The sequence below is a fragment of the Anabrus simplex genome, chromosome 8, assembly GCF_040414725.1.
Source record: "Anabrus simplex isolate iqAnaSimp1 chromosome 8, ASM4041472v1, whole genome shotgun sequence".
NCBI lineage: Eukaryota > Metazoa > Arthropoda > Insecta > Orthoptera > Tettigoniidae > Anabrus > Anabrus simplex.
The window spans coordinates 181,903,764-181,929,448 of NC_090272.1; the positions used below are offsets into that span (position 1 = coordinate 181,903,764).

Sequence of the window (25,685 nt, forward strand, 5' to 3'; positions counted from 1 at the left end):
CGCCAACTGGTCGCATTCAGCGCTTGGAAGTTCTGCTGTGTTCGTGGATTTTGACGGCATGGAATCGTATCCCTGGAGATCTTATACAGAAGAGCTGCAGAAAATGTAGCATTTCTATAGGTGGGTCGGCACAAGGTTGCACTTGACAGTTGTAAGTCATGTTGGCATCACTACAAAAATGAAATGAAGAACGTCACCCGTTAATCAGAATCACCAATCTGCTACTTTTTTTGTTGGATACAGTTACGCATTTTATTCATGTTAATTCTTATTTAATGCCATAAAGTGCTTATAATCTTTTATTTGCTTACACAAATATGATAATTTTAAAAAATGTTATAAAGTATAAGCGAGCCACAAAATAAATATGAACTATTTACAGTTGATTGTTGTTGGCAATATGGGTAGTATAGTGGTGTCATCTATAACTAGCTTGACTACCGTATTGAAATGTAGCCGTTTTGCCTGTCTCCGCTAGCACGTGGTCAGGTGTCATTCGCGCGTTTATGAAAGTTTTGTTTTCGTTGTGAGATAATTGCGAAATTTTATTTTAACGAATGCAGTGCGATATCTCGGAAATGGCAACATAGTCATGAAGCGCGGAGTGTCCCTTAATAGTCAGGCATTAGAATTAGTGCGGAGAACTCGCGAGTTTTACGAGAGGGAGAGGAAATTCGTATGCTAGCCGTCTCTCCGCAGATCATGGTGTGGAACGCATATGTCAAACATTAGGGCTTTCAAATTGTACTGTTATGCAGAGAGGTGTTCGCCTCCAAGAAAAGAAGTAAAAAGGGACTGGGGTACCGGTACATAGCAGTAGCGGAAACAGGGCTGATAGTAGGGACTTGTTTCACAGCACTCCGGGAAAGAAACGAATGAAGCTATCTCCTGTAATAGGAATTATTTTCAGGCTAGTGTAATACGAAGACACAAGTACGATTATTACAGCTCAAAGTCCTTTCTGTCGTTGTTATGGACAGTGCACCTTACCACTCCCTAATAATGGACAGGACCTCTACTTCGAGCGCCCGTAAAGAACTGTTGGTAGAATGGCTGTGGTAAAGAAATACCCCAGCGCATATGTGTATGACTAAATTAGTCGACGAGGTAGCGAAGGAACAAGGGCACGAGGTGATTAGGTTGCTGCCGTACCACTGTCACTTCAACCTCATTGAGTTGGTCCAGTGTGGGATGAAGTAAAACATTATGTACGCACTAATAAGTCCTTACTGAAGTGAAAGGACTGTTCGGGAGAGTATTGCTCGAATGGATACGGCTTTGTGGGTGAAGAAAGTTAGCCATGTCGCAACGTTCATTAATTCGGCAATGGCAACACATGGCATCATCAGAGACTGTCAGGAGTTGATGATCTGATGACAATGATAACGAAGGCGACGGTAGTGATGGCAGTGATCTGGAGTATATCGAACCTCTACCTTTGTGAATCAGGTATGACGGTTGTAATCGTGCAAGCGAAGAGGAAGGTTGTTAAGTGTGTGATTGCTGACATGGGGATTTCAATAGAATTGTACCGGGTGACGATAGGTCATTGGCACGGTAGAGGCAGGAATACGAGGCACAATATGAGTGGCAGAACCAGACAGCAGGTGAGTTTGGTTTCAATTTTGATGGCTGCATCAGTGATGGCAGTGTTGTTGGTTATTGGAGGGTTCGAGATGAACCCTGGACCTGATCATGAGAATGCGGTTGGTTGGGAAGACATGGAGAAGATAAGGGAATTTAGTAAGGCTCAAACTGAACAAATGAGAGAGCTATTACGAGAGCAATCTAGCGATCTGTGAGAAATGGTGAAAGAGGAGATAGGAAAGGGCGGTCCAAAATAATAAAGAAATATGAAGTTTGAGGGATAAGGTGAGGAGAATGGAGGAAGAGATAAAAGAGTTGAGATGGCAGGAGAAAAAAAGACAAGAGGAAACTCGAAAGAAAAATATTTTTATATATGGGCTACCAGAGAACACTAAAGAAGACCTGGTATTCAAAGTGCTGGAGCTAATTAACGAGAAGATGAAGATTAGCTGCAGAGAGGCCGATATAGAAGAACTACAGAGAATGGGGAAAACAAAAGGCAAGAGACCAGTGAGAGTGAGATTTGTATCAAACCTACTGGTGAGAAAGATTTTTCATAGTACAAGCCGGTTGAAAGGTGAGAACATATGGGTCAAACAGGAGATGGAAAAAGAAGCCCTCAGGAACCAGAAAATACTACACTTTCATCTAGGCAAAGCTAGACGTGAAGGATTAAGGGCCTACATAAGGCGCAACAAATTAGTGGTGGGAGACAGTAACTGGACGAGGACTTGGGGAGTTGAGCAGTTAAAGAATATGTACAATACAACGAGTACATTGGCCGGGGAGGAAGGTGAACGTACGAGGCAGCTGAGAACAGCAGAATGCGGAGCAGCAAGGGACAACCAGCCAGCGATGCAACGAGGACAGAGAGAGGAAGTAACAGATGCTGAGACAACGAATAGTGAAGGCAGTCCAGGCAACCTTCAGAGGCAGCTGAGTGCAGACTCTTTGAAAGAAGCAACACCGGAACGCAGACGTGTGAGTATCAAGGACTTCTTGCTCAGAAAATGTAATGCAAATGAGGGTAGCCTTGATAGAGAAGGTGTTAACACTATAGATGAGAACACTGAAGATCTAGGTGTAACAAGGATTACGAGGTCCAAGAAGATCAGCCAGAGTGAGGGACAAGGGAGAAAGACATAACTAGAGATAAGAGTAGGGTGTATCAATATTGAAGGCCTTAGGAATAAGATACAGAATGAAGCTTTTCAAGAGTTATTACATAGCTTACATATTCTTGCATGTGTGGAAACCTGGATTCCACCAAAAACTATTATAGAAATAGGAGGGTTTACAGTCTATTATAAGTCAAAAGAGAGACGAACCGAAAGGGGCAGATACCCGGGTGGGATAATGGTGATGGTTAGGGAGGATTTGCAAGCTAGAATAATTCAGATAGAATCAGAAATGGAGGAAATGATGTGGGTCAGAATAAAGATGTATGATGAAAATGAGTCAGACTTATGGTATGTATTGGTTTTGTCTACAACCCTCCTGAAACCTCGCCATTTGCGAAAAGGGTTTTCTTTGATGAGTTGGCATTAGAAATCAATAGAGTACAAAATATTTTTGAGGATACAGGCATTCTAATAATGGGGGATTTCAATGCGAGGGTTGCAGACCAGAAGCCGGTATACGACAAGGAGACAGAAGCGGTTTATGTAAAAAAGAGAGTAAGCCAGGATAAGGGTTGTAATAAAAACGGAGAAAAGTTGCTAGAACTATGTGGTACGATAGAACTATATATTTTGAATGGAAGGTGGCATGGCGACGAATCAGGGATCCTGACATACATTATGGAAACAGGGGGTAGTAACATAGACTTGGCGTTATGCTCCAGGAATGCGTTGCCTGTGATTAAAAGTATGGAGGTTAAGGAATGGGGTGAGTCTCATCATCTCCCAATTATTGTCAGAATAAAAGTTAGAGAGGGTAAGACACCAACAAGCAATATGATAAAATACAAAGAAAAGATAGTCACTAAATATAGGTGGAGAGAGGAGCTAAAAAACGAGTTTATGAATTATTATGATGGAGAAATAGGACAGATAGTGAAAGCTGGAATAGATTCAATGATCGAGAGTAACCAAACGAGTACAGCAGTTAAAATAATTGAAAATTCTGTAAAGATGGCAGGGGAGAAGATGAGGATAAAGGAGGGGTAGAATATAATAGGAAAAGGCTGGTACAATAACGAATGCAGGCATAAAAAGTATGAAGTGATGAAAGCACTGAAAGAGTTCCGGAAGCATGGGGGGGGAAAACCATAGGATGGGATTCTGAAACTTGAGAAGAGAATATAGGGAATTACTGCATGCAACTAAGTCTGAATGGCAGGAGCAGAGAGTTGTCGAATTAAATAGCAATGCAAAACAAAATTATAGTAGAAAAGTTTGGAGTACAATTAAGGGGATTTGTGGAATATGGAAGCTGCCGCGGCAGACGGTAATAAGTCAGGCTATCTGGGTGGAGCACTATAAGAAACTATTAGAGGCCGAAGATAGGTGGAGACCGAGATTAAACGATATTGGTATATCGGTAGGGCTAGGGTGTACTGTGCCGGCATTAGATAAGGAAATATCGAAAGAAGAAATAAGGGAGGTACTAGGGAAAGCCAGGAAAGGCAAATCAGGAGCGATTTCGGGTATCACTAACGAATTTTGGAAGCAGCTGGCGCAAAATAAGGATATCCTAGAAAGTATGGCGAAACTATTTAACAAAATATTTGAAGGAGGTGAGTTCCCAAAATCTTGGCAAGAGGGAGTGATCTGCCCAATCTATAAGAAGAAGGGAGATAAAAATAACCCTAACAACTACAGGGGTATAACGTTGCTAGATACATTAAGTAAAATATATACCGGGGTGTTAGCAAAAAGGATAATGAAGTGGACAGAGGGGGAATCGATTCTGGAGAGGCTGCAAGCAGGTTTTAGAGAAAGGATGAGGACAACAGATAATATTTTTGTAGTGAAAACAATAATAGATAAGTATGTAAAAAAGAAAGGAGGAAAAGTATATATTACTACTATTGATTTGGAGAAAGCATTTGATTCTGTGAGCAGAGGGGCGGTCGTGGCCAAGATGAGAGGGATAGGGGTGTCCCAGAAGATAACAGCGGTTGAAAATATATATGCAGAAGTAAGGTGCGCAATAAAAACTAAGGAGGGCGTAGTATTTGGAGAAATATTCTCTAATGTAGGATTAAAACAGGGTTGTAAATTGTCACCAGTACTGTTTCTACTCTTTATAAATGATGTCTTTCAATCGAAAGGCTTCGAGGCAGGGGTTTACCCAAGTCTTGAGAACCGGGATATTCCGGGCCTCATTTTTGCTGAAGACATCCTTCTGCTCACTTTGACACCCAATAGTATGCAAGGTAGTATAAATGTGGTGGTAAACTACTGTCAAGAATGGAACTTAAAAATCAATGTACAGAAAACTAAGGTAATGATGTGTAAAAAAGGTCATAAATTATCAAAGAATGAAAAATGGTGGATGGGCAAGACGAGGTTAGAAGTTGTCAATAAAGTAGAATACTTGAGTATGATTTTAAGTGGAAACGGAAAGTGGTCAAAGCAAATAAATAGATCAAAGCTAAAAGGCATGAGTGCACTGTCAGCTATTAGCATACTGGAGAAGAAGATGCCCAATACAGACTACAGAGTGCATAAAAATGTTTTAATGCAGTAGTCAAATCTAGTGTGTTGTATGGAGCAGAAATTTGGGGAGTTGAAGAAAGGGTTGACTCACTTGATACAATTACGAGTAGATTTGGGAAAATAATTATGGGTCTACCCAGCTCTACAGCTAATTGTGGAGTGAGAATGATGTGCAAAGATATAAGTCTGCGAGTGGACATTATTAAAAGGATAATAAAGTATTGATTGAGAATGAAGTTGCGAGAAGGGGGCGAAATTTTACAGATAGCATATCAACACCAAATGAAACATCAGAACCAAGGATACCGGGTGGATGGGGTACGGAATATTTTAGAAACGATTGGAATGGGATGTTACTGGGAAAAAGAATGTATAGAGTAGTGGAAAATATGTAAAAAAATAATTCTAAGAATTAAGGATATTGAAAAACAAGACATTGATACACAATGTAGAAATAAGAGGTCATTAGAAGAATTTTGTAATATATATGGGAGAATGAGAATAAATGTAGAGTTTATAACAAAAAAGAGAATGAGGGGTATAATATGGTGGTTAATGGGGATACATAAAAATAAAGCATATAGAAGGAACAGGGATGAAAATAAATGTTTAATATGCTCTGAAGAGATGGGATGGGCACACCTTATAAAAGATTGCCCTATGACAAAGGAAATACGAGAAAAATTCATAGACGATGAGGATGTAAAGAAAATTGAGAACGAAAATCAGTTGTATACAATTGTAAAGTTATTGAACAGAGAATGGATGCACCCGGATAGAATTGCAAAATTATTTAACATTATTAGGGGAAGGTGGAGCAGGAAATTGAAGGAAGGAAAGGATGTGATACATGTCAGCCAGGAACCGAATTGTGCCTAAGGCAACCTAGACAATATAACTCCGTTGAAGTCTAGAGCCATTAGGTACATAGGCTTAAGGGTTAGCATGGAACTACCTCGTTACATTAGTTCTAATAGTTTTATGTATTGTATAACAATAATTTCCGTTTTCTCTTTTTTCTTAACAGCCTGCAAAGGCAATGTTATCTTTGACAATCTGGAAAGATATCACTATAAATAGATGTTGTGGTTTTTTTTTTTCTGCCATAATACTATATATGAATGGAACTCCAACAGTCAGTTTATAGTATTCTTTCTCTGTTCAATTTCTATGCACCTGCTTTATATGAACATTCATTGTATGTAACAATTATTAACACTATTCACAATAGTTATTTAAGTTACTCATTCTAATTTTGTATACGGCATGTATCACAAATTATGAAATTATGAAACGATTACAATAAACAATACCCTCTCCCTAATCTATGATTTTCAAGACTAAGGGAGACGGGTATCTTTAATCTTGAATCAGGTATGAAAATAAGGTTTCTGAATTTTCGTAAATTTTATAGATTTTACTTGAAACCTTTTGTGTTAGCACTGGTGTAAATTATTCTAACATTTATTGTTGTATTTAAAGTGAGATTCTTGTCGGCCGATTTCTTCCGTACCTTCTAACATCGCAATAATAAAAACTTCGTAGTATATTTATCTTGTATCATATTGTGTGATGAATAAACGGTGAGTATAAAGTTTGATTTTTGTCGGCGGATTTCATTTGTATTATATATCATCGCGATGACATTAAAAATATCTCTCCCATGTTTTTAAAAACTCAACGTGTCGTGCAATCAGCTGTTGTTACTGCGGCAACATCGCTTCGTGCGCCATTGCAGTGTGACCAACATTGTGCGCAGCTGTCATGTGCAACCTTACGTCGGCCCACCTATAATGCTATGGATGACAGCGTTGACGACATTTTGTGGGAAGGTGATGGTGATAAAAGTTCTGAAGTTGGTACTGATGATGAATGAATGAAATCTTGGATATCTTTCTGGAAATGTTTGTTTACTTTTATTTGTATTTTCTAATCATTTGATGTTTGTTAGCAAAGATTGTAAATAATTTTGACTTCACTTGTTTTTTAAATTTCGTTCTTTCAAAATAAGGATGCGGCTCTTATTCGGTGGTGGGTGGTATTCGAGATTACATGGTAAGCAACAGATAAATTGAGCGTGAAAATCTTCCGTATCTCAGAGCGTTCAATCATGAGCTGATGAGAATCCAATTCAGCAATAATATTTCTGTTAGATCCATATAGGGGAGCACTGAGTCGAAGTACTCTCAAAAAAGAATAAACGGGAAATTCCACTGGAATTTTTCCCATCAAAGATGAGAGAAGTAGGATCATGTCAATTTGGATTTACCAGAGACATTACTTTGGTATCAGCTAATAATAATAATAAAGTTCATATATCCCAGTAATTGCAGTTCAAGTCCCTGGAGGAGGAGGAGGAGGAGGAGGAGGAGGAGGAGGAGGAGGAGGAGGAGGAGTAGTAGTAGTAGTTTTGACAGAAATATTTCAGAAATTATTGTAGACAACCTCGTATTTTTCAGTAGGCCTAATTAAGGACACTTTTTTTTTTTTTTCTCCGTCCCGTGGAGTAGGGAAAATAATAGTAATCCACCAGCTGTAATAATCACATAACCACATTTCAATAGAATTGTAGTGAAGATAAGGTATAATATATTAGATAGTATCTTGCCAGTTATATTTGTGTTTTTCTTCATGTATGGCAATCCTTTTGATACTTAAGCATTTAACCAAACGCAGTATAGTGTAGTGTAGATACATTGTAGTATAGATACAGTACATTTAGATAGTGCCGTATCTTGCCTGCTATATTCGTGTGTTATCTTTCGTGTGTATCTATTAGACCCTACTACTAATAATAATTTGTCTAAGCATTTAGCTTCGTTGGTAATCTTTGAGTACAGTAGTTCTTGCAAATTTCATTTCTGTTGTGCTTAGTAGTGACATACGGTACGATACCGGTATCGTAACTAGGATACGTCTGAAAGTAGTTTAAAAATTACTGTAGTGTACTGTACAGTAGTATACGAGTAATATCCTATTAGAATTTAGTGTGCTTATTTTATTATTGTAAAATATTTGTGTAGTACTGGTGTAGTAGAGGTATCCGTAGAAACTCTTACTAAAATATTGTTGAAATTAGGATAGGCTTAATTGCAGTTTGGAATTGTGTAGTTCTTGTGTATTACTTTCCATATTCAGTAATTAACATCAGTTTTTATCCTGTTAGGGGTTGTAGGAAAAAAAAAAAAATAGAGCACGACTAAGTAGTATTGTAGTGTAGTCGTATATTAATTACCTTATTGTTGTGTACTATCCCAGACAATATATCCCTCCATTCATTTATTTTTTTGCAAATAAGTTACTTTATTTTTTAATTTAAAATTTTTCCCCTGTAAAGAATGGCTAAGGAGCGCGAGTGTACTTATTGTGGGTGTGGTGAGGTATTGAGGGGTATGAGGGAGGAGTTGGAAAGTTTGAGGGAGATAATTAGGATTCTCACAGAAGACAGGAAGGAAGATAGGACTCCCTCAAACAATGTACAGGTTACAGTAGGTGTACAAGAGGGAGGGGAAGGAAAGGGAGGAGTTGTAGAAGACAGGTGGTCTAATGTTATAAGGGGAAGGAGATTGCAGGCCAAGGGCTCTATTCAGGATCAGAATTCAGGACAGGTGTCTGTGCGAAATCGGTACGAGTCACTCCAGGTAGAACAGAGGGAAGATGAGGGACAGGGAACTTTTGCTGAGATGCGTGGAAGTAGGAGGAAGGAAAAAGGTAGGAAAAGGAAATGTAGAGTAGAGGATAGGAAAAGACAGGTGGAACAGGGTCATGGGAAGGAGAAAAGGGAGGAGGAAGTAGCTTCTGCAGCAGTGAGAGAAGATAGGGCTGACCAGGTGAGGAGGGGATCAGATGAGGTGGGGAGGGTTGAGGCTCTGGTCATGGGGGATTCCATCGTTAGACACGTGGGGAAAGTGTGTGGAGGAAAGGGAACCAGGGTAGAATGTTATCCAGGAATTAGGTTGAGGCAGATGTTGAGGAAAGTAGAAGAGAGGGAGGAGGGGAAGGAGAAGGTGGTAGTGTTTCACGTTGGTACCAACAACGTAAGGCAAGCTGATATAAGTACCAACATAGTTGGAGATGTGTGGGATCTGGTAAATGCAGCACGGGTGAAGTTTAAGAAAGCGGAGATTGTTATTAGTGGAATACTGTGTAGGAGGGATACTGACTGGAGGGTGATTGGGTATTTAAATGAGACTATGGAGTGGGTATGTGGGAAACTGGGAGTGAAATTTCTAGATCCTAATGGGTGGGTAGGAGATAGGGATCTGCGCTCGGATGGCCTTCATTTAAACCGCAGTGGTACGTATAAGTTAGGAAATTTGTTTGGAAGGGTAATAGGGAGGTACATTCAGGGAAACGGGATGGCCTAGAGAGCGGTGATAAGGGAACAGGGAACTGGAAATCAAGTAGGGATGACATAAAATTGTTAGTGTTGAACTGTAGAAGTATTGTAAAGAAAGGGATAGAATTAAGTAATTTAATAGATATATATTTACCAGATATTGTAATAGGAGTTGAATCATGGCTGAGAAATGATATAATGGATGCAGAAATTTTCTCACGGCACTGGAGTGTGTATCGTAGAGATAGGATAGGATAGGAAAGGTGGGAGGGGGAGTTTTCATTCTGGTGAAAGAAGAATTTGTAAGCTACGAAAAAGTTAAAGATGAGACACATGAAATTCTAGGTGTAAGGCTCATTTCTAAAGATAATAGGCAACTTGATATATTTGGATTGTACAGATCGGGAAAGGGTAGCACTGATGCGGATTCGATATTATTTGATAGGATAGTCAGCTATGTGGGAAACGACATGGAAAGAAATTTGATTGTAGCGGGAGATCTGAATTTGCCAGATGTAAATTGGGAAGGAAATGCGAATGACAGGAAGCATGACCAACAAATGGCAAATAAGTTAATATGGGAAGGACAGCTGATTCAGAAAGTGATGGAACCAACCAGAGGGAAAAGTATCCTGGATGTGGTGCTGATAAAACCAGATGAGCTCTATAGGGAAACTGAAGTAATAGATGGTATTAGTGATCATGAAGCTGTTTTTGTGGTAGTTAAAAATAAATGCGATAGAAAGGAAGGTCTTAAAAGTAGGACTGTTAGGCAGTACCATATGGCTGATAAAGCAGGTATGAGGCAGTTTCTAAAAAGTAACTATGATCGGTGGAAAACGGTAAATAAAAATGTAAACAGACTCTGGGATGGGTTTAAAGAAATTGTTGAGGAATGCGGAAACAGGTTTGTACCTTTAAGGGTGGTAAGGAATGGTAAAGACCCACCTTATTATAATAGAGAAATAAAGAGACTAAGAAGGAGGTGCAGACTGGAAAGAAATAGTTAGAAATGGCTGTGGAAGTAAGGAGAAATTGAAGGAACTTACTAGAAAATTGAATCTAGCAAAGAAGGCAGCTAAGGATAACATGATGGCAAGCATAATTGGCAGTCATACAAATTTTAGTGAAAAATGGAAGGGTATGTATAGGTATTTTAAGGCAGAAACAGGTTCCAAGAAGGACATTCCAGGAATAATTAATGAACAAGGGGAGTGTGTATGTGAGGATCTTCAAAAGGCAGAAGTATTCAGTCAGCAGTATGTAAAGATTGTTGGTTACAAGGATAATGTCGAGATAGAGGAGGAGACTAAGGCCAAAGAAGTAATAAAATTTACATATGATAACAATGACATTTACAATAAGATACAAAAGTTAAAAACTAGAAAAGCGACTGGAATTGATCAGATTTCTGGGGATATACTAAAGACAAGGGGTTGGGATATAATACCATATCTGAAGTACTTATTTGATTATTGTTTGGTCGGAGGAGCTATACCAGATGAATGGAGAGTTGCTATAGTTGCCCTTGTGTATAAAGGAAAGGGTGATAGACATAAAGCTGAAAATTACAGGCCAGTAAGTTTGACATGCATTGTATGTAAGCTTTGGGAAGGCATTCTTTCTGATTATATTAGACATGTTTGTGAAATTAATAACTGGTTCGATAGAAGGCAATTCGGTTTTAGGAAAGGTTATTCCACTGAAGTTCAACTTGTATGATTCCAGCAAGATATAGCAGATATCTTGGATTCTGGAGGTCAAATGGACTGTATCGCGATTGACATGTCTAAAGCATTTGATAGGGTGGATCATGGGAGACTACTGGCAAAAATGAGTGCAATTGGACTGGACAAAAGAGTGACTGACTGGGTTGCTATATTTCTAGAAAATAGATCTCAGAGAGTTAGAGTAGGTGAAGCTTTGTCTGACCCTGTAATAGTTGAGAGGGGAGTTCCTCAGGGCAGTGTTATCGGACCTTTATGTTTTCTTATATATATAAATGATATGAGTAAAGGAGTGGAATCGGAGGTAAGGCTTTTTGCGGATGATGTTATTCTCTATAGAGTGATAAATAAGTTACAAGATTGTGAGCAACTGCAACGTGACCTCGAAAATGTTGTGAGATGGACAGCAGGCAATGGTATGTTGATAAACGGGGCTAAAAGTCAGGTTGTGAGTTTCACAAATAGGAAAAGTCCTCTCAGTTTTAATTACTGCGTTGACGGGGTGAAAGTTTCTTTTGGGGATCATTGTAAGTATCTAGGTGTTAATATAAGGAAAGATCTTCATTGGGGTAATCACATAAATGGGATTGTAAATAAAGGGTACCGATCTCTGCACATGGTTATGAGGGTGTTTAGGGGTTGTAGTAAGGATGTAAAGGAGAGGGCATATAAGTCTCTGGTAAGACCCCAACTAGAATATGGTTCCAGTGTACGGGACCCTCACCAGGATTACCTGATTGAAGAACTGGAAAAAATCCAAAGAAAAGCAGCTTGATTTGTTCTGGGTGATTTCCGACAAAAGAGTAGCGTTACAAAAATGTTGCAATGTTTGGGTTGGGAAGAATTGAGAGAAAGAAGAAGAGCTGCTCGACTAAGTGGTATGTTCCGAGCTGTCAGCGGAGAGATGGCGTGGAGTGACATTAGTAGACGAATAAGTTTGAATGGCGTTTATAAAAGTAGGAAAGATCACGATATGAAGATAAAGTTGGAATTCAAGAGGACAAACTGGGGCAAATATTCATTTATAGGAAGGGGAGTTAGGGATTGGAATAACTTGCCAAGGGAGATGTTCAATAAATTTCCAATTTCTTTGAAATCATTTCGGAAACGGCTAGGAAAGCAACAGATAGGGAATCTGCCACCTGGGCGACTGCCCTAAATGCAGATCAGTATTGATTGATTGATTGATCGATTGATTGAAGTCCCAAAGAAGGGGCTAGCTATGATTCTTGTATCTTCTGTGCACTACGACAGTGCAATTAATGCAGAGACTAATAAGTCTGAAATTAGAATGTACTATAACTGCAACAAAGGAGGCGTAGATGCCTTGGATGAAAAGTGTGTGGTTATTGCACTGGATGGCGCACACGGTGGTGGCCTGTGGCCATTCCCTACAGGGTCCTGGATATCAATGCTGTCAATGCCTTCGTCATTTACAATGCCTTCAAGGATAATCCTGTGAGAACTAGGTTAGAATTCATGTTTGATCTCGTCTCCTCTCTTGTGAAACCGCAAATGGAAAGAAGAGGAATGATTTTCGTCTCACGTTCGAGCTGAGAGCTTGCATCCTCAGAGTTATGAGAATGCCAGAAGAAGAACCGAAGGGCCTCGGCCTGCCAAGCGACTGCTGCTCAGCCCGAAGGCCTGCAGATTGTGAGGTGTCATATGGTCAGCACGATGAATCCTCGCGGCCGTTATTCTTGGCTTTCTAGATCGGGGCCGCTATCTCACCGTCGGATAGCTCCTCAATTCTAATCACGTAGGCTGAGTGGACCTCGAACCAGCCCTCAGGTCCAGGTAAAAATCCCTGACCTGGCTGAGAATCGAACTGGAGCCTCCGGAAAAGAGGTAGGCACACTACCCGTACACCATGGGACCGGCAGAAAAACCACAACCCTCAAATGAAAAGTTGCAAAAAAGGAAAACTTGTTACCTGTGTGACCCAAAAAAGAAAAGGAAAACCTCGTATTTGTCTATGGGTACAAAAAAAAAACAATATCTTTGGAGTGCGCTAGTAAAGTATGGTGAATGGCCCCCTACAGAGTATCCACATTGAAAGCTTTAGATAGGGAAGAATGGCGGAGTATGGTTCATCGGCTACATAGCTGAATTTTATGATAGTGACGACGCCTCAGTCATGAGGCAAAACGAAGAAGGATGTACTCGCTGCATTCAGCACAAGTAGAAATGAGGACTAAGTTTCTGCCTTGCAGATTTTTTTCATGTTAATAATTTTCATTAATATCTACCATTTCTGGTTAATCATGACTGTGTTCTAAGTGACTGCAGTAGAATTTTGGATGTTACTTAGTGATATATCGTATTGTTCCTTAGCTCCTTATTGTCATATTAATATAGTCCTCATACACCAAATGAACAAAGATGGCATTATTTCACATTGCCTCACTCCTTATATCAATCCATTGGCATTGTTTGTAAACCTGATGGTAACATTAGAATGTGTCTAGATGTGCGTGCACTCAACGAGAGCTTGATCCTGGAAACATTAGAATGTGTCTAGATGTGCGTGCACTCAACGAGAGCTTGATCCTGGAGTATGGCTGTCCTCCTCTGTTGAAAGATATTATCAGGTGATTTCATGGCAAAAACTTTTTTAGTTATCTTGATGGTACTTTGCCCTACTATCACATTCACTTAGATTCGGAAAGCAGGTTGTTTACTGATTTCATGTTCGAAAATGTAACCTATGTTTTTAATTGCCTCCCATTCGGAATTAAGAACTCGGGAGCTGTGTTGATCTGAGCCTTGGAAAAACAGCTTTCGAAAGAGGTCAAAGCCATTACAACTATTTATGTCAACGACATATTGATAGCTTCTAACACTTTGGACCAACATATTAAAGACGTACACTTGGTATTACGAGAACTTGCTGATAAGAACTTCAAAATAAACGCTAAGAAGAGTCAATTATTCCAAACTTCTGTGCTATTTTTGGGCCATGTCATTAATGGCGAAGGGATCCAACCTAATCCTGCCAAGATACAATGCATCGTAGATTTTCCTAGACCTCAGAGGATTAAGCATGTGAGGCAGTTCTTGGGCCTATGCCAATTCTTTTTACAGCATTGTCCCAAAGTACACTGAAACAGCTCCTCTTCAACAATTATTAATGAAGAATAATAGATCGAAATGGACAGAGGAACATGAAAGGGTCCAGTACCAAGGACATGCTTAATAACTATGTTAAATTAGCATATCCTAATTCTTTCTGGCCATTCTTGATAGAATGTGATGCTAGTTCCATTGGTATAAGTGCGGTGTTATAACCAAATCAACCCTGAGGATCCCGATAGCAGATTATTTATTTCATTTATGAGTAGGAAGCTACGACCGCATGAGAGGTCTTATACCATCAGAGAACTGGAAGCATTAGCCATAATTTACTCTTTACAATTTGGAAGAAGGTTATTTATGACTACCCTATCACGATTTTCACTGACCGTAAGGCCTTAACCTTCAATTTATCATCTGACATGACAAATGAAAGAGTGACCAGATGGGCTCTTTTCATCTAACAATTTGATTTAAAGGTTATACTTAAACCAGGTCGCAAGAACATATTGGCTGACGCACTTAGTCGTAATCCAACTGATGCAATATTAGCCCACCCAATAGAAATCATCAATGATGCTGATGAAGAATTTTTACGTAAATTGTGTTACCTACCTCACATGCAACGCAGAGACGGAAAGAGCAGGGAGCTAATCAGGTTTTTTGAAAGATCAATTCCAATTACTGGTGATGATTACCCACGAATTCATCACACGTCTCAAACATATTGCTACAGGAATGGATCACTCCTGAAATACATAGATATGGCTAAAACCAAGTGCCGCATTTATGTGCTATCAAAAATCAGAAACATTATTGTTTGGCATTGTCATTCTATTTTCGGTCATGCCGATACTGATAAAGTTGTTAATGTGATTAAAGAGAAATTCACGTGGGAATATTTAAGAAAAAATGTGCGCCGAATCTTACGATCCTGTGATTTGTGCCAGTGCATCAAACGAAGCAATTATCTGTTAAGAGAATTTCCAAGGCCTGTAATTCTGAAGAAACCCAGAGAAATAATGGCAGTAGATCTATATGGTCCTCTTCCCAAGGCGACCAGGGTAACAGGCATGTTGTTGTAGTTGTTGACGTCTTCTGAAAGTATACCACGTTGTTGCCAATACAGAAAGCCAACGCTGGAAACATACTAAGGATACTCAAGGAGAACATCTTTCCTGGGATGGGAAAACTTGAGTATTTGTTGACAGACCATGGAACACAGTTCACGTCAGTAGAATTTCAACAAGCTCTGGATGATATGGGGATCCGCCATATCCTTTATTCAATTTGGCATCCCGAGCGTATAATGAAGGAACTGGCCAAGTTTTGTAGAATCTACTGCAGTGACAGACATTGGAGGTGGATAGAAGTCCTCGTCATGCAGCAGGTTGTAAATTCTACAACTCGCGAATCAACAAGATTTTGCATCGTGGGATTACACTAGATAGGCCATGAAACAGGGTACTCCAGATACCACCTGATATCGTCATCTCTCAAGAAACTAAGATTTCCAAAAATGCATTAATAAGACCAAGACGTGTCGCGACAATTAGAGAGCGACAACAACATAACAGAAAATTTCGTCAACCCCTTAACCAGGGAGATTAAGTGTTGATCCGTAAACCAGCTATCTCTAACCCAGAACAATGGATATATGCTAAATTTTGTCCTTTGTTATCGCATAGTAACAGTTCTTAGAAATGGGGCATACCAAGTAGCAAAAATTGATGGTACTTTGGAAGGTATCTACAATGCCTCCAACCTGAAAAAAATATATCGAAGGGGAAGCATAGGAATGAAAATCCTTTGAATTTTCTTTATTCACTGAGGGAGGAACATGTACCAGGAACCGTGTATGGCCTGGAACATAATTTTATTTAATGCAAGTCAACGCAAAGGGACGACTGTAGCATGCGAAGGAGCGCAATGAAAAGGCTCGAACATGCATACAGCGTGCAAGCTACGTCATGCAGGAGGGTGATGCAACTATCATGTGAACCCCACCTGATATTGACGAACATACTAGATGAAATTTACTTTGGAGCCCATTGGGATATCAAATAATGAGATACGGCCGTTATTTAAATGCAAACCTACTGCAGTTTCATTAATATTGGCCCATGGACTTAAGAGTAATTCAGGTGTAAAGAAAATTTTTCCACAAGGGGAGGAAGCTGACCTTGACAAATTGGTTAAAAGAACGGGGTTCTGCTAGGTCAGGTCAGTTCAGTTCTCAACTCGCTGCTGTCATGTAGTCATGCTGTCTCATGTGAACGGGTCCGCGAGGTTCGAACTCAAGACATCACATCGTACAAACTCTGCGGTAAAGTTTTCGACAAGACTTATAAAACAGTAACTCATGTTGGAACTTTGGAACTTTTTGAGTGATATGATACTGACTAATAATTTCAAAGTGTTGTCAAAGACTTATGACATTTAATCACTTTACAGACTTAGTATTTTCAACTGCAAATCGAACAAATTTAATTGATATAAATTTGTATTTATATTTGAATGAAACTGACTTTAAACATTCATGAGACATAAGCATGTGAATATAAAGACAATTTTCAAGTGAAATAATTGAACATTTAATCTGTCAAACTAATCTATTTCATGATATTACCTTAAATACGTGTGTAATAAATATTGGTTGAAGTTTTAATAAGGCTAAACCTTCATCACAAGTGAACAGTATTTGATATCGTATAACATTGCCGTCATAGGAACTTGTAAATATCTGCCAATTAAGTATCTTGTTATGGCGAATAAGACTTTGATTTTCGTGTGTAAATATGTTATAACTGTGCTTCAACATGAACAGTGAATCCAATCTAATGAGCAATAACAATTTTCTACCAATGATTAAACAGAGAAAATGCACCTTGTAAAATACAGTGCCAATTTTATGATACAAGCATAGGCCACTCACAAGTTGAACTTTCTCGTGTTTATAAAGTTCATAAGTGACACGTTGAAACCCTGGCCGGGTGCCTATTTGGTCATATAAACCTGCTATCATTTCGACTACGTGGGAGTTGGAATGTGGTGACTTCATGGAATTTAAACGTGGTTACTACGCAGGAGATGGAACGTGGTTCGACACTGAATTTGGAACGTAGTTACTATGTGGGAATCAAACGTGGTACCATGGGGATGGCCTGACAACACCAGCTGCCAAGGACTTCATATGCTGTTCATTGAACTGCATTTCTGTACATTTCCAGTCCTTATATCCAGATAATTCAGGTGATATGAGTGCCTCTCAAAACAAACTTGAAAATTTGAACAGACTAACTTTATTACAAGTTGAATTTCAGAATAAATGATTTCATTCATAATTCAACGAACTATTTCGCTCATTGGAATTCACATTACATTTTATAAGTGTTGAATGACAATTCTAAAATAGACTATAGCACAGAACATTAGAAGAAGATAAAATTTACGATATTTTGAATTGTTAAAATATTAAAAAGACTCTAGGGAAATTCATTTTTCAAGTGAAAAGATGCTATTTTGAATTTCATTTTTTTTGTCATTTAAACAAATACTTGAAGAACTTTATGAACTTTAACAGGATAGAACTTATTGATTTTCACTGAAAGATAATCATTCATGTTAAAATATAGACAATCATAAAAATTGATTGTATTTCAATTAGCCAGGTGACATTAATTTGTTCAAAGAATATTTTAATTTGATTGAATGCTACGAGTCAGATATAATAGGGAACTTAATCAAATTCTCAAGCTGAATATATTAAGTTTTAAAATCTATCCATTATTTCGCTCGGCATCTACCTCTCTCTGTACCTGCTCCGTAAGGACCGTACACCCCTTGGCAAGATTCTCATGCCCATTTAATTTGATGCTTTCCTAATAGAAAGAAGAGGGACGTATGCGGAGCCAGTTGTGCACAAACTCGTCTACACTTGCATCAACATCATCATTGAACTGATGTCCTCCCAGGTCTTGTTTGAGTGGTCCAAACAAATGGTAGTCAGAGGGCGATAAATGTGGACTGTGTGGAGGGTGTTCCAGAGGTGTCCAGTGAATTTCCTTCAGATTTTCCCCTGTTAAAGCGGTAGTATATGGTCTTGCGTTGTCATGGAGAAGAATGATGTTTCGGATCGGTTGCCGGCGTTGATTGTTGCGATACACAGCTTTTGCTTCATCCAAAAGGCAATAGTAATAGGTTGCATTAATTGTCCTTTGTTCGTGAAGGAAACCCACCAGCAAAACACCTGCGGTGTCCCAGAAAACAGTTGCAAGTACCTTTCCAGCAGATGGGTGTGTTTTGGTCTTGACCGGACCTGCTTCATCTCTTTGCTGCCACTGCATGCTTACTTGCTTTGACTCTGGGGTGTAATGGTGCACCCAAGTTTCATCACAAGTCACAATACGATGCAAAAAATCCTCTCCTTCCTTCTCATAGCGACGCAGGAGTCTCTGACAAACTTCCTGGCGTAAAGTCTTTTGTTCCTGGTTGAGGAGATGAGGTACCCACCTGGCAGGCAAATTTCTGAAATGGAGTTCATCTCGGATAATGGTTTGAACACTTCCATAACTTATTCCTACGAGTAAAACAGTTTTTATTCGTCCCTCTTCACCAATGTCACGAATGGCAACAATAACATACGTAATACGAAATGATGCTTTCATTACTATGCAAGGTATCTCTTTCATATTACCATTCAGAGGTTTTTATGCTGAATTTATTAACTGGACAGATCATTAATAACTAACTACAGCAATACAATCATATTAGAAATTAGGCCTACCGTGTTATACAAGGTGAAGGCTCCATGTGATTATGATCTCCCTTCCTTTGAATTTATATTTTAATAAGCAAATATTCCAAACCCTTTCTTGGCTGGCAGGGCTTTTAAGTCCCAGTTCTATTTTTACCGGGCATAGAGCTAACCACTCTACTCCATCAAATGCCGAGGTTTCGGATAGTGGAAGCCTTTACCTTCCACCCCTCCAAGGGACTTCATGGCCTGTACGGAGATGAGTTGGCTTGGACTTGGAAAGTAATGAGAGTGAAGTGTAAAAATCTACTTGGGACTGAAAAGTACCGTCGGGCATCTGTGGCCAAGTGACATACCCTGTATAAGGGTATCCTTTTTGCGTAATCAAGTCAAAAGTGATATCGGATGCTGATATAAGTGACTTATTACTCAAAGACTTGCCTGATAACCCTCAAAACTCTGATATAGATTGCAATGATGATGATGATGATGATGATAATAACAGTATTGAGTGTTTTGAATACTAGTAATGCTTCACATAATAATTTTGATTCTGTGTTTACATCTGCTTTTGTAAATGATGGTACAAGTGAAGTTCTGTGAGGTTCTGTAAATGCTGAGAGTCAATTTGCTGAAAACCCTACAAGGAAAAATGATGCCAGTTCTGTATTCAGTTCGTCTGCAGAAGGTCCTGAGAGAAATGCCGCAAAGAGATTTCCGGAAACTGATCGCCGCTGGAAGAAAAGGAGTGCTGCAAAAACGTAACCATTCAAACAACCAGAAGTTAAGAATTCATGAGTGTTTAGCATCACTACCCTGTAATGAGTTGCATAACTGTCAGTGATTGTAAATTAGAGTTGGTAATGATTTACTGCATTTCTGCTTTTGCAGGTGCTGTCCATGATTTACTGTCAGATTGTCGGACACCAACAGATATCTTTCTGACATTGGTAAAACCTATCATCAGAGATATAACTTATCAATCAGGCCTGTGTGCTTCTCAGAATAGCAAGATTCTAAACCTACAAGAAGATGAATTACTTTCTTTTATAGGAATAAACTTTCTGATGGGTTACAACTGTTTACCGTCATGGAAGCAATATTGGGCTACAAGTGCAGATTTGGGTGTAAAAGTGGTAGCTGAGACTGTCTAGAAATAGAGTTGAAGGTATTTTGCGCTTTTTGCACATGAATAACAACAATGCAGTCCCACAAAACAAATGGGATAAACTGTACAAACTAAGACCAATGATCAACAGCCTAAATGTCAGATATAAGGAGGTTTACAATGGTACGCGGGAAGGTGTCGATGAATCTATTATACTATTCAAAGGCAGAAGCTCGCTAAAACAGTATAATCCTATGAAGCCAGTGAAATGCGGTTACAAGCTGTGGACTGTAATTGACCAAAAGGGATATATTCTTTCATTCATAGTTTATCAAGGCAAGGGGGAACAAAATGCAAAATTTGCAGAATACAGTTTGGGAGAATGTGTTTTGCAGTTAACAAGGCAATTTTGGGGACAGGGAAGGATTGTATTTTTCGACAATTTTTTCTCCTTATTAAAATTCTTTAAAATAAAATATGAGATTAATATGAGATTAATTACATGTAATGTTTTCTCCAGCTTAAAGTTAATGGAAAAACTGAAGTCAGAAGAAACTTTTGCCTGTGGGACGATTCGCCATACTAGACGTGGGTTACCAGACAACTTGGTGGATGACAAGAAGATGGCTCATGGGGATTGTGATTATCACTTCTCAATTTGGTTATAGGAGTTTATAAATGGAATGGTGATAGAGCTGTCCACTTCATCTCAAATTATCATGGAGCTGAAACCACCACTGTGCAAAGAACAATGAAAGATGGCTCGAAAACAACCAAAATGTGTCCAGAGATTGTCAGACTATAACCATTTTATGGGAGGTGTTGACCTTGCAGATCATCTTCGTGCCTTGTATCCATTGGACCAAAAGTCTAGGAAATGGTGGCATAAGATATTTTGAGGTGTTCTGGATATTACATTTGTCAATGCCTATGTGTTGTATAATGACCTCATTGACAAAATTACCATGCTAGAGTTCAGACGCTCTGTTGCGCAAGGGTTGCTGACAAGGAAGGCTGTATCACGTGGACAGAAAAGAAATTCTGGAGAGGCAGTGATATGCAAATCAGATATAAAACAAAGGAAAACAGCCTTCTCTGTTCCACGCGATGTCCGCACGGGCAATACAGGCATTCACTACCCAAAGTTCATACCTGGTAGGTGACGATGTGAAGTTTGCAGCTCCCAAAAAGTTGAATCGAGACCCCATTCCAAATGTTCACACTGTAATGTATTCCTGTGTCTCAGTGAGAAGAAGAACTGCTTCGTGGAATACCATGAAATGCTAGTCGGAGATCAGATGCAAGGACAGGGAAGATGTTCATATAAGAACGTTTTTCTCTCATAAACCACATTATTTGTGTGCGTCATTATGTTTAGTCGTACAAATTGTTGATGTAATAGTACTCAAGTGTCCCTTTCATTAAAATGTTGATTTAATAGTACTCCTGTGTCCTTTTTATTAAAAGAGTACTGTAATTGTGTCTATTGTGAGATGATTATTTTAAATAAGTTCACACCCAGAAACCTGCATCTAGATGCCCGATGAGACTTTGAAGTCCTACACCCAAAAAAGCAATTTGGGTTCAACCCAAAATTTTGAAATGTAGTACATACCTTAGTTAGGCAGTGCTTGTTAAGAATATAGTAATAAGTTATCCAAAAACAAAGTTCTTCAATCCTTGGGTTAGAAAGGGTTAACTTATTAATATGTAAGAAACAACAATAAGCAATGTATAGCAGCTATCTTTCCTCGAGACATTAATACCTCGTGCTAAAGAAATTATGGTGGCTTGCCCTAATATTCTGCATCAGCCGTTGCTGTTACGAAGAGGCTCAACTTGATCACCGATTAATGCAATAATCTTCAAAGGTAGATGCTGGAATAAGCACCTCTCCCGACTTGTCCTTCGAATAATCTTTTTTTCCCGGTGGCTCCAAGTAGACTATGCAGTGGCCTCCACGGTATGCACTAGCCATGCGTCTTGGTAGGTGTGCTAGGTACCAACTGATGAGCCCAGCCTAGCACACGGGGGCAAAACGCTGGCAACCAGGAATGAGTTAGCTGGAAAATTTATAATATCCAATAATGGACCATTTATATTGGTATTGTAAATTTACTCATTCGGGACAAATATTTCAGATTCCCTATGGGAATCAACATCTACATCATCTGATGGCCAAGCAGGCATCAATTTTTGGTAATGAGACAAAGTCTCAAGTGTATTGGCACTGCAGGTGGCTCCAAGTAGCCTACGCAGTGACCTCCACGGTATGCACTAGCCATGCGTCTTGGTTGGTGTGCTGGCAACCAGGAATGAGTTAGCTGGAAAATTTATAATGTCCAATAACAGACCATTTATATTGGTATTATAATTTTTTTTGCGCTTCTTTTAAGCTTGTCATACAGGTATTTTATTTGTTTTATTGACTGTGTGGTCACATTAAAGTGGTATTGAATTAATTTGCTACCTCATTCCATGCCTTTTCTCTTTAGGGATATACCACCTGTCTTTTTACATTTTATAATGCTCCCACATTTAGAAAGTAAATTGACAATCATTTTGTCCAGTGAAGTAAAATAACTGCTCCGAAGATTTTTCCCCATCATCTTCCATCGTAATTTTCTTCTGTGCGTAGTGCACTTTACTGTCTCATTCTACCACCAAGCAAGTTCACTTTCAAATGGGATCTCTTATTCCATGCGAAAGACCACTGGTGAAAGGTGACAAATGAATAATATTATGCCCGGCACTGTTCAAAACACAAGTTGGCAGGACAAGCTGGTTCAAAATAACTAGTGGGCTGAAACAGGTAAGTGTTTTATCACCAATCCTGTTTACAATAGTGATGGATGACATCATGAGAACAGCAAAAGCAGCATATGGAGGGAGAGAAATGAACATGATGTTATTTGCAGATGATATTGTGATTTGGGGAGAAGACGACAGGAAGGTTCAAGAACAGTTGAATGTGGTGAATGGGAAGATTGAAGAATGTGGATTGAAAATAAGTGTAGAAAAGAGTAAAACTCTTGTTATGACTAGAGGGGAGAAAGAAGGGAAAGGTCAGATTAGACTTACAGACAAGCCCCTGGAAGTAGTGGAAACGTTTAAATACTTGGGGAGTGAATTAATGGAGAATGCTTGACTGGATGCTGAGATTAGTAAAAGGATTCAAGCTGGAAGTTGTTTCTATCATAGTGTAAGAAATATGTTATGGGACAAAGATGTGCCAATGGAAGCAAAGGATACTATATACAAGATGTATTACGTACCCATAACAACTTACGGAGCAGAAAATTGGACAATGACAAAGAAGGATGAGAGTCGAATACAGCAGCCGAAATGAAATTCGTGAGGAGTATGATACAGAAGAGTAGAAGAGACAAAATAAGGAATGAGAAAATCCGGGAAGAAATTGGAGTGGAAAAAATGAATGATAGAATAGAGAAGAGCCGACTAAGATGGTTTGGGCACATAAAGCGAATGAGCGACGAAAGAATGCCAAAAAAGGTGATGGAAATGCAAATCCAAGGAAGGAGAGGCCGTGGACGACCACGATTGAGATGGAAGGATACCATCCAACGCAGCATTATAGAAAGAAACCTGGACTGGGACACAGTATTAAAAACTTCATTTTTTGTCCGTATTGACTCAAGATTTTACAATGCTTAGTAAAGCTAAGTGTTGGAGGAGGAGTGGTGGAAAGACCGAAGAAAGTGGAGAGGAACCATATTTGCCCCTACCCGGCTACAGCTGGATAAAGGGAAATGATGATGATGATGATGATGATGATGACTGTTCAAAATAGCAAAATAATGCTGTACACTGCTGACTTAATCGTTAACATTAACCTCTTAACCTTAGCTTGTTCTAGTGTTCTTTGAGATACGATTTCCATAACACCACATTAAAATATTAACAAGGTGTTATATACTCCATTAAAGGATTTTTGACAGTGCTTGATGAAACTGGCCTGAAATGAAATTGAACTGAACCTACTTTTGACTTTCATACTTAAGTCTAAGATAAAAATGAAGTATGATGCAAAAATTTGAAGTGTTCAGGAAAAATTATAATTTAATTGATATGGAAGTTCTGTTTTTAATTTACCTTATGATATTGTGTTGCAGGCATCGGAGCGGGTTGCTCAGAATTTAGCCTCCATTAGGGATAGTAACACCCTCAACAACTTCACAATGATGAGCAACATTGCGAAGAACTTGTGTGAAGCTGGAGGTGTCCTGCAGAAGAACCCTCTTAACTTATGAAGTGGTGATAAAGCTGGACTTATCACCTGAAGGACTTGGTTTTGCTACACCCTAAGACCGAGTTCTGATTTTTCACCCTGAGACCGAGTTCTGATTTTTTGATTGAAACTTTAGAGATTCCGTTGTTTTCATGGCACGATATATTTGGTCTATGCAAGTCATAGGGAACTCCACAATTATTACCAGCCACTCATTTTATGGTTTGTACATTGTTTTTTATCTTTTTTAAGCAACAGTTTTATCTTGGTATTTTAACATTTTTGTGGTTATCTGGGTCAATGATTTGTGTATTTTGGATAATCTTACTTTGAATCTATATTAGTAATGTGCACAGAGTTACCAGAAAGCCCTTTATTTTTATATATTTAATGTGTAAGATTTGAAAGATTGCTCTGATTAAGTAATTTAATATATTGTCTTGCTCAGCAATTTAGAAGCAACATTGTACAGTTCCAAAGAAAAGGCTTTCATGGCCACAGATCAAAATCTCACAGCGACAGACTCAGCTTTTGGGTTGTTAAGCTGAGTGCATTTGCAGAGTTTTGCCCAAACATGCCATTTGGGCTCATCATAGAGTGTGCCAATCCAGCCGATGTCTGGGAGAAACTCTGCAAATGCATATAGCCTAACGATCCAAAAGCTGGTTTTATTGCTATCAGATTAATATTGTATAGTGTTTACATAACTTGAAAAGCAGTTATAAATATTTCCCTGGAGAATATAAAGTTGTACAGCCATGAAGCACAGGGAACCATTAAAATCAATACAATTTTTGTATACTCTGTTGTATTTATTTCCCCTGTAAATGTGCACAGACTATTGTTAAAAAATATAGTATTGTTTTTATAAAATGTGAGTTCCTCATCTTGTCAACCTATTTGTCCACTATTTGCAATATAGCTCTTGTGTTTTCATGTTTGTCCTTATCGTCTTTTCTCTAAGGTCATTGCTTTTATCCTATAGTGTGTTCCTGTCTCACTACCTGACTTGGTTTGTCACTTGTTTGTTTGTAGCCATTAATTACTGCATATTGACCTGTTTGCTGCCTTTCCTCCTTCTGTGTTTGTCCTGTGTTCTTGCCACCTGTATTTGTTATTTTGTTCTCTTTCATTTTCCTGTGTTTATCAAACTTTTTCTTATCCTACACTTCCCACATAAAGACT

General features: G+C 38.9%; 1 protein-coding gene across 1 annotated transcript in view; it reads left to right on the forward strand.

Annotated features, from left to right (window-relative positions):
* LOC136878928 (very long-chain specific acyl-CoA dehydrogenase, mitochondrial) overlaps nt 1–24,666 on the forward strand; it is a 147,710-nt gene extending 123,044 nt beyond the window's left edge. Inside the window, exon 11 of the mRNA XM_067152546.2 lies at nt 24,385–24,666. Coding sequence (XP_067008647.2) covers nt 24,385–24,522 — 138 coding nt within the window. The 3' untranslated portion in view covers nt 24,523–24,666. The remainder of the gene's footprint in view (nt 1–24,384) is intronic.
* The last annotated feature ends 1,019 nt before the right edge of the window (nt 24,667–25,685 follow it).